This window comes from Apteryx rowi, unplaced genomic scaffold, assembly GCF_003343035.1.
Source record: "Apteryx rowi isolate R43461 unplaced genomic scaffold, aptRow1 scaffold_161, whole genome shotgun sequence".
Taxonomy (NCBI): Eukaryota; Metazoa; Chordata; class Aves; order Apterygiformes; family Apterygidae; genus Apteryx; species Apteryx rowi.
Genome location: NW_020447875.1, coordinates 1,486,492 through 1,495,608, shown reverse-complemented (window position 1 = coordinate 1,495,608; position 9,117 = coordinate 1,486,492). Strand labels below are relative to the sequence as shown.

General features: G+C 43.0%; 1 protein-coding gene across 10 annotated transcripts in view; it reads left to right on the top strand.

The window, feature by feature from the left end:
* Nucleotides 1–77: 77 nt before the first annotated feature.
* WDR36 (WD repeat domain 36) overlaps nucleotides 78–9,117 on the top strand; it is a 36,330-nt gene continuing 27,290 nt past the window's right edge. For 5 of the 10 annotated variants that reach the window (XR_003252495.1, XR_003252496.1, XR_003252494.1 and 2 more), the window contains exons 1-6: nucleotides 1,344–1,526; nucleotides 2,660–2,687; nucleotides 5,458–5,558; nucleotides 5,970–6,087; nucleotides 6,981–7,113; nucleotides 8,486–8,540. Coding sequence is in view for 7 of the 10 variants with exons in the window: in XM_026059860.1 (XP_025915645.1) it covers nucleotides 1,380–1,526; nucleotides 2,660–2,687; nucleotides 5,458–5,558; nucleotides 5,970–6,087; nucleotides 6,981–7,113; nucleotides 8,486–8,540 (582 nt within the window). In the remaining 3 variants the exon portion in view is untranslated. Of the gene's footprint in view, nucleotides 663–1,343; nucleotides 1,527–1,846; nucleotides 1,985–2,659; nucleotides 2,692–5,457; nucleotides 5,559–5,969; nucleotides 6,088–6,980; nucleotides 7,114–8,485; nucleotides 8,541–9,117 lie in introns of those variants that run through there. The other 5 variants (XM_026059861.1, XM_026059862.1, XM_026059864.1 and 2 more) reach the window with 5 other exon arrangements.

Here is a 9,117-nt window from a genome sequence, read left to right as displayed (position 1 = left end):
GGGCGGCGGTGTCGGTCCGCGGGGCGCTGACTGCTGTGCACCCTCAGGACTGGCAGGACGGCGAGCCCCGGGGGACCCCCCCGAGCACCACCCCGGGCAGGGGACTGTGCGACGAGAGCAAAGTTCAGGAGCTCATGGCCATATGGAGAAGCTACATGAATCTAGGATAGAGACTGGGTGTTTTTTCCCACCGGACTTTACGAAATATTTATTGCCCACTATGCGATCGTTGTAATAGATCATCTTGCAGGTCTTTTTTTAATTTATTAAAGGAAAACTTTCCGGGTACACACTGTTTGCACAAGTGCTTAAAATGCCTTAAAGACACAATGTATGGATGTATTAATTAAAAGCCGTTTCATTAAACAGTTTGCAGCATTGTTTATGTACGTATAAGATGGAGAATAGGAGCGCGTCTTGCAATGGGCTGGAAAGGGCCCAGCGGAAGTGAAAACAAGATAACAAGCGTAAGAAACCCTGGCGGGGAGGTGAGAAAGGCAGAATAAAAAGGCGGCAATAAAAGAGATTTAGACGCTGGATGACATCCCTGGCAGTACTGCCCGTGTCGGTGCTGCTGAATAGCCGCTCCTTCGAGCAGAGCTTTTGCGGTGTCAGTAGCAGAGTCAAGCACCTTAGCTGCGAATCTTGAAACAGGGGTRGAGGTTTGTACAAATTTTTGTGGCTTTGAGAGCTATTTGCAGACATTTTAATCGGCTTCAGAGTACGTTTTGTGCATGCCCTGGGATTTGTTTCGGCTCAGCTGGCGGCGGTTTYCCCTGAAACCGCGGCCGCAGCGCGGGCAGCGCCCGCGGGCAGAGCGCGCCCGGGGCAGGGGCCGCGGCCGGGCACGCCCGGAGCCGCTCCCGGCCCCCGGGTGGCTAGCACGGAAACGGGCCTCTCTGCGGGCGGCGACGCCGTGCCGCCTCTGAGCAAGAGGACACCGCACTGAGCAGAGGCTTTGAGTCACTTCTGGTAAGGACGCGACTTCTCCAGCTTGCAGGCTGCAACGCACCGACGCACCGGCGCGGACACTAAACGTTTGTTTTACCCAGCCTGTGCTTGCTGTTTGCATTTGAAACGCTCGGCAGCGGCTCCCACCACACGTCCCCCTCCTCTCAGCGCAAGGCGGCACGAGGAGGGCGGCGGAACTGCTCGATCTTCTCCCCCGCCCCGCTTCGGCTGCGGGGCYGCGTCGGTGACCGCTTCGCTGCCACCGCCGGGGCCCCCCCGTCCCGTCCCGTCCCGCCGCGGCGCCGGAACTCCGGACGCTTGCCCGCGCGGGTCGGGGGGAGCGCTTCCGCCGGCGCACGGCGCCTTCCGCCGCGGCGCCGGAAGTGGCCGTGGCCGCTTCCCGGGGAGCSCTCGCGCGCGCGAGGAGGATGGCGTGCGAGAGCGGCGGCCTGTTCGCGGGCTTCCGCGCGCTCGGCCGTTACTCGGGCCCCGTCCCGCACGCGCTGCGCTACCACGGCCGCCACCGCCAGTTCTACGTGACCGCGGCCGCCGGACGGAGCGTCCACACCTACAACGTCAGTCGTCAGGGGCGGCCCGGCCGCGTGTCGTCTCCCCCGGGCCCTTCCGAGCCTCCCGCCGGGGCCTGCGGGTCGCTGCCGGGCGGCGGCGCCCCGCGGGGGGGGGGGGTCGGGGCCCCCCCCGGGGGGGGGGGGGGTCGGGCCGCCCGGGCCTGGCCGGAGAGCCGGGAGAGCTGGGGAGGGACCGCGGGGCCGGCGGAGCCGCCTCGCCGGGGCGCGGCGAGGGAGCCGCGGCCGGCGGAGCCGCGCAGTGAGGCCCCGCGGGTTTGTGCGCGCCCCTTGGGTCGCGCTGCGGCCCGTTCGGCGGGCAGAGGCGTTTTCCCTGCGCTGCTGGCAAACCGCCGCGCACCTGCTTCGCGAACGGCTGCGGTTCAGAGCTTGAGCTCCGCAGAAGCGCGCTCTTCTTTTGCTGGGAAGTCGTTAGACGGTGTTAGAGCTTCTCGTGTAAAGAGCACGTGAGCGTAAATCAGTTTTGCGAGATGAAGACCTATGATATTAACTTACTCTTTTTCTATATGCTAAAAGCATCCTCAAGCTATAGAACCAGAATAACAAAATAGAGCTAAATCAAGTGATTATATTGAACAGCAAAGGGTGGGCAACACAGATCTTTATATATCTTGATGACAGCTTTTCAGGGTTAAGTCCTCCTCTATAGAATTTGAATTAATTTAGTAATGATCATTTCTGGGCAAGGATGACATGTAATTTGGTGAAGTGCCATTGAAGCAAATTCTATGTGAACTGACTGAAGATAATAACATAATGTGGTGGTAGTGGGAATAGCATAGGAGCAGAGATTATGTGAAAACAAATTTGCCCAAGCTCTGCAAAACCTCTATAAATGTGTGCTTAGGGTCACGTGCATCAAGGTAAAGTTTATTGAGAAGCACAGCTCACTGGTGCTGAATGCTTGTCTTTCTGCAAATGTATTGTCCCTTTCCTTTTGACCTGCTATCCACAGGTTCTTTTATAGATACTGTTCCGAACTAAGGTAAATATTTTTTGTTCCTGGTGAGGGATGCAAATTCCTTATGTCATCTGGGCTGATTCCTAGAATTTGAATTATTATTTATAGCAAATTCAGTGCAACAAACAACTAAAAATGCCTTTTCAATTTTTTGTTGCAGGTAAATAAACTTGGTATTGTTGCTGTGAGTAAGTATGTGCAGATTGTCCATCTTTTTTTTTTTTTTAACAAATCGATAGTCTGCAGCTAATTCTGAATTTAAAAATGGAAAATGAATTGTATGTATAAATATTTACACTGAAGTATGTTAAAAGGAGTCTTAGAATGAAATACCAGGCACTCACTTTGGAAATAAGATTTTCTTTACAACTGTAACTTAGTTCTCTTAGGGGTATACCTTGTGAACCTTACATTTTTTTTTCATCCTGTTCTCCTTAAAAAGAAAACAAACAAAAAAACCCTAGGTTTTTAGGAACAGTCAGTGAATAAAGCTGTTATTTCCAGATATCTTTTTTGTTATTACATTTATTGGAAGTCTGTGTAATAAGAGGAAAGTGAAAGTCTCAAAGGACTTTGAGGAGGGTTAAAAATTGGCTGGACTGCTGGGTACAAAGAATAGGAATCAGTGGCTTGGCATCCGGTTGGCAGCAAGCATAGCACCCTACATATCAATAGTAGAGCCYGTATTGTTCAGTACCTTCATCAGCAACCTAGATCATGAGACAGAACATACTCTTGGCAAAAATTTGCAGACAACACTATGTTAGGAGGAGTAGCTGACATGCGCAATGGCAGAGCTTCAATCCAGGGAGATGTTGCAAAACTTTATGACTGGGCCAACAGAAACCTCAGGAAGTTCAGCAAGACAAGCGCAGAATTCTGCACCTGGGACAGAACAAGCTGGGGACTGAGCCACAGCCCTGCTGAAAAGGAGCTGGGGTTATGGCAGTGCCAGACTGAACGTGAGCCAGCAGTGCAGTTGTAATGAATAAGGCAAGCCATGTACTGAGCTGTGTTAGGAGGAGAATGGCCAGCCGATCAGGGAAAGCTGTTACTCCCCTCTGTTTAGCATGAGTAAGGCTGCACCTGGACTGCTGTATCCAGTTTGTGCCTCCCTCCCCGTTCAGGAAGGATGTTGAGAAGCTGGAGAGGATCAGGAGCCTACAGCACGTGGCCTAGAGGAGAGATTGAAATAAGTTGATTTGTTTAGTCTTGCGAAGAGAAAACTGGAAGCAGCCTACAACTACTTGAAGGGCAGTTACAAGGACGGCAGAGCTGAATTTGTGGTGATAGTGGCAGATAGTGTAACAAGGGACAACAGCCGCAGATTGTGGCTTCGGGGAGTCAGAATGAAAGTTAGGAGAAATACCTTCGCTAAGAGGGAACTGCAGTAMAATGTAGAGATTGTGAGACCTCCGTTGTCGGAGGTTTTCAACACTCACCTGAATGCAGCTACAGCTAGCCTTATTTAGTACTGGGAATGATCCTGCTTTTTGGGACATGATGGGTGTAATGCTGAACTAGATGACTTCCAAAGGTCCCTTCCAGCCAACATTCATATGATTCTGTGAGGTGAATGCTGCCTTGAAAAGTAGGATTTTACTTCTGTATACCACAAAGTTCTTACACAGATCTCATAAAAATATATATATTTTTGGTAACTGAGCACCCAGAAACTTGAGAATAATCACTGTTACGCAACTGGGACTAGATTTAGAAGTACAATAGTGAATACTTACTGCTGTAAAGAAATTAATGGACGTTCTGTTTTGAACATACAAAATCATAAAAATGTTGCATACTCTGTGAAATCTTAAGCCTTTTGAAGAATTGAGACATTTAAATACAAAATCATGATTGAAAAAATAAATTATGTGCTTCTCTATGTGATGTTATTGGTTTAGTGATGTTATGTGATTGGTGCTCTGATTTACTCTGGGCTTGTCTATAACTGTCTTGGCCTGAGCAGACTTGCATACCACTTATGTGGAGTACCGGATTTCTGTACTCCGATTTTAGGCATAAGTCCCTTCAGAGGTGTTATCAGAAGATATCTAACATGTATAAACAAATGAAACTTCTCAAAAAGTGCAGCTTTGCTTATTTTGTTTAGTTCTTCCCCTTGAAGTTGTGCTGCAGTACAGCAAAGAGTATAGGATTCTTTGCATCAGATAATTCATAGTATAAAACAATACTGGGGGGCATACTGTGTGATCATATAGGTTTGCTGTACTCCCATGGTGACTGAGTTAAGGTTACACAGATGATTCTTGGTCTGGTATTTTTCAGACAATCTTTAARTGCTGTGCTTTTTATTCTTATACTTTCCTAGATGTAGGAGTATTCTTCCAGGTTTCTATCACATGGAACAGTATCAGCTTCTCAGTGTGGTGGAGCTTGGATCTGTAACATACTTTTTTACCACTTGAGCTAGTTCAGTAGCTGATTGCAGTAGTAGATTTACTTTCTGAATCAGTCACTAGTTGGGAAATTATATTTATTCTTAAAGTAGTAAGTTCCTTATCACATTTGCTGTCCTCAGAAAGAAACAGATGTAGGAGTGTGGCAGTACCTTCGAGGTTTGTAGAATGGTGTAACCTGATAGGCATTGCTAATTCTGTGTTTATCATCTGTGTTTCCAATCCAGTGGGCCATGGGGCTGTGAGAGTCCTTAAAAGTGTTATTTTGGGATAACTTCCTTATAAACCTTTGGAAAATTAATATTTGCCTTTACTTACAGTGTTAATTATTATTAAGTGTTTTTCAAAAAAAGAACTACAATGTGATTTATCAATGTGTTGTTGCTTGTGTTCTTCTAAAATGTATGCATTTCTTTAAGAACATATTCAACAGAACAGTTTTTTTGATAGGTTACCATGCTAAAGAAATACATAGATGGACTTTCTTTTTTGCTATGAACCTGAAACTTGTTGAACTTTTGTGTCTTTTCATTAACAGGTAATGCTTTGTTACAAGATATTACTTGTTTGGCAGCAGATCGGATGCTGGTATTTGCTTCATATGACAATGTTCTCCATGCTTTTGCCAGGAACAAAGAGGTTTTTATCATTTTAACTTGTTACTTGGTAGTATGAAACAGTTGGGTAGTGTTTGTTTTCTAGACAATTTATTTTCTACACACTTACATTTGCATGGATGTTTTATACCTTCAATTTTAGGAAAACAAAACTGTGTTCTGCAGAAGGAGCAATAAAAGCTTACAATAGGAAAATGTAAGAACAAATTCTGTAATGGCTGACCTGTGTTTTATGTATTAATTAAAGTAACTTGCCAACACTTTTTATTAACAAAGAAAATAACATATCTTTTTCTTAAAGGGGTGTCATCTTTCCCTATGTTTTATTTAAACTTATTTTTAAAGTGTGTATTGGCAGTCCTCAAGCGGTAGGCTAACATGGTATGCTGCCTGAACAGATTATATTGAAAAAATGTCTATTTTGAAATTCTAGGTAGTTCATACCTATGAAGGTCACAAGGCAAAAATACACCTTCTACTGCCTTTTGGTGATCATGTCATCTCTGTGGATACCACTAATGTTCTTATTGTTTGGGATATACAGTCAGAAGGTGAGACACTTTATTACTGTTACAAGTCTAATGTCTCTATAACATAACATTGTTAAACATTCAGTAATATAAGAAGGGTTCTTTAATGTGCATGTTAGGAATTAGTTTGTTCTAAAAAAGCCTTAAACAATAATGTTACTTAAACARTAATTTGGATTTCTAATGCTGCAATAATTTTTCATGCATGGGTCCTGCACCACATGTAGAGACACCATAAAGATCCAAATAGGCATACAGAAGTCTGCTCCTACAGAAGTTACATATTAATGCTCCATTTTCTGGTAAACAGTGTGTAACAGCAGCTTTGGCATCATCTCTAAAACCCTATAATTCTTTGATTGTTATCAGTCTGGGTAAGATTAAGTTCCTATGAATAATCTTTCAGTTGTGTCAGCACCTTCTCGTGCCATTGAAAAGTGCCTTGTGGAATCCTGTTGCAGTGGCCTAACTTTTCTTTAGAAAGCATTCTCAGACTGTCATATTGGCCCATGTCATTCCCTGCACGCTAGCTTTTTAAGTGGCTGCAAACTGGCTTTAGTGATTTGAAGTTGCTATTTCAGGCAAAAGGTATGCTGATCAGATGAGGTGTTTTGCTCAGGCAGGAACAGGAATCCTTCAAAAAGATATAAATCATTACAGTTTTGCCAGCATTGTTGCACTCAGTATATAGGTTTATAGGGGAAAAAAATATACCTTCAAGCCAACAGATGTTGTAATGTAAACAAGTTTAGTCTGTCCTGTTATGCGTTAGCTAATCCTTTCATGTAAGAAACCTCAGTTATGGGGTTCATACAGAGTAAACATCAGTTCAGCCTTTTACATTTGTCAAGGGATGATGAGCCTGCAGATTTGTAGAGGCAGCCGTGCTAACATTGTTTCTTACTTTTTTGCAGAGGAATATCTTCAAATGGATTTTGATAAGGCCATTTTTGCAGTTTCTGCAATTCTGCATCCAAGCACCTATTTGAATAAAATTCTCCTTGGTAGTGAACAAGGGAGCTTGCAGCTGTGGAATATAAAATCCAAGTAAGATTCTTAATAACTCGGATATACTTCATGCTCCAAGTAGTTTCATATGCAACAGCTGGTATTTTTAAGTATGGTGGTTTTTGAACATGGAATCTTTTACTGAGTCCTTTGGCAGAAGTTTTCAGTTGGTCTGTCTCCAGGAACACAAGAATGCTGCTGCACCCTTAATGCTGATCTCTTTCAAGTTGTGTGTTGTTTTTTCTCTCCTTGCAAAATGTCAGGGATCATGCAGGAATTTTTTTATTACGTTACATTTTTTTATTTCTTGGATCACATAGCTTTCCCATGAAAATAATTAGAATGATACTAAATGCATGTTCAGGCCTTCTGTCTTTCTTTTCCAAGCTTGGTTTTATAGTTGGTGCTGGTCCAAAGAAGTGGTGGCAGGTATTGTGGAGGCAGTTAGCATCTGATACTTAGACTTCAGTAAGAGGTGTGTAGACGTGTGGTTGTCTCTGAGCATGTCCCAGTAAAGCAACATCTGAGATGCAATACATCCAAGACATTAAAAAATCTTCCTTAGGTGGCTTAGATTCTCCCTTAACTAAATAAGAACTTAGGACACTGTTGCTGCTCTTTTGTCAGCACAGTTGGGTTAAGTAATTTCTGTTCTCCATTGTTTTTTCTCTACATAGTTTCACAGATAAGTGTGGGCACAATTAGCCAAAAAAAATTAAACTGGTAGAATTGGAAGGAAGATTCAATAACCTGTGGCAAGAAAGGAAAGAGAGAGGTGGGAGCAGATTGTTATTGTCCATCTTGTAAGAATAGCAACCTATAGCTGTGGCTGATGGAATAGTTTTTTAATCGCGTCTGTTCTTAAATCTCATTTTCATATTTACACCCTTAGTAAGCAACTAAAGTATTATGTGACTACTTTGTGAACATTCTTACATCACATGTTGGCTGTTAACACTTATATTTTTGAAAGAAAGAAGAAAGAGTATGCTTGAAACACAAATTAGTGTCTTCGTGTTGTGAAGTTACTCTGCAAATGAGGAATTTGTTTTTATTAGAAGTTGGACCCAGACCGGCTCATTGTGTGGGTGGTGAAAGTTCTGAAGAGGTCTGCTTGGAGGAGAAATGCATAGGGAGCAACTGGCTTGGAATGAGTTTTCTCCCTGTTTATGTTATGTAACTATGTCAACTTTAAAGTATTAATGCATGGCACTGACTTTTTCATATAAACGTTCTTACTCATAAATTTTATTCTTGACCATATTTAGCAGTGTCATTTTTTTTCCCTTTAACCAATATATGAGGACAAAAATCTGTCTTACTTTCTGTGTAAGTGTGTGTAAAGCATCCATTTAATGTGGAAAATTCCTAAACGTAAACTGATATTTTTGTTTTTGTTTTGTTTTTGCAGTAAACTCCTATACTCATTTGCAGGATGGGGCTTAGGGGTCACAACCCTTCAACAAGTCAGTATTTTTGTTATCTTACTGTCTTATGTAACTGGTTGAGAATAGCAGGCAAAATATTGTTGTTTAACGTTATAGCCATAAAGYTTACTTATATTCTTTCAAGTCATGTTAATAACCCTCTCTAGCTTTTTAGACTTTGAAAAGAGGTAGACTTGAAGGCTTATTATATGCCCTTCCTCTAGTCCTAGCAGTTCTATCATATTTAACATCTTAGCCATGTGGTATTCATTACTTCTGTAATCTTTATTCATTGAATGACCTAATGAATTCACAGAAACAATCTGTTTGCAAGATGTGGGTGTATGATGTGTGATGTTTGTTACACTGCTAGTTTCTTATTGTCTAAAATTATTTTGCCTTGGAGATTTAGAAAACATAGGTTTGCTGATTCAAGAAGAGATTTTATAATTGTATTTACCATATTTTTGTAAATATAAAAATGAATTAAAATTAACTAGTAGCATTTAAAACATTGGTGACAGCTCAAAATGGTCTGCAGTTGTCCTGGATAAAACCTGTAAGTGTGAATATGTGAGGTAGGAGTGTATGATGGTCCACCAGAAATACTGAAAAC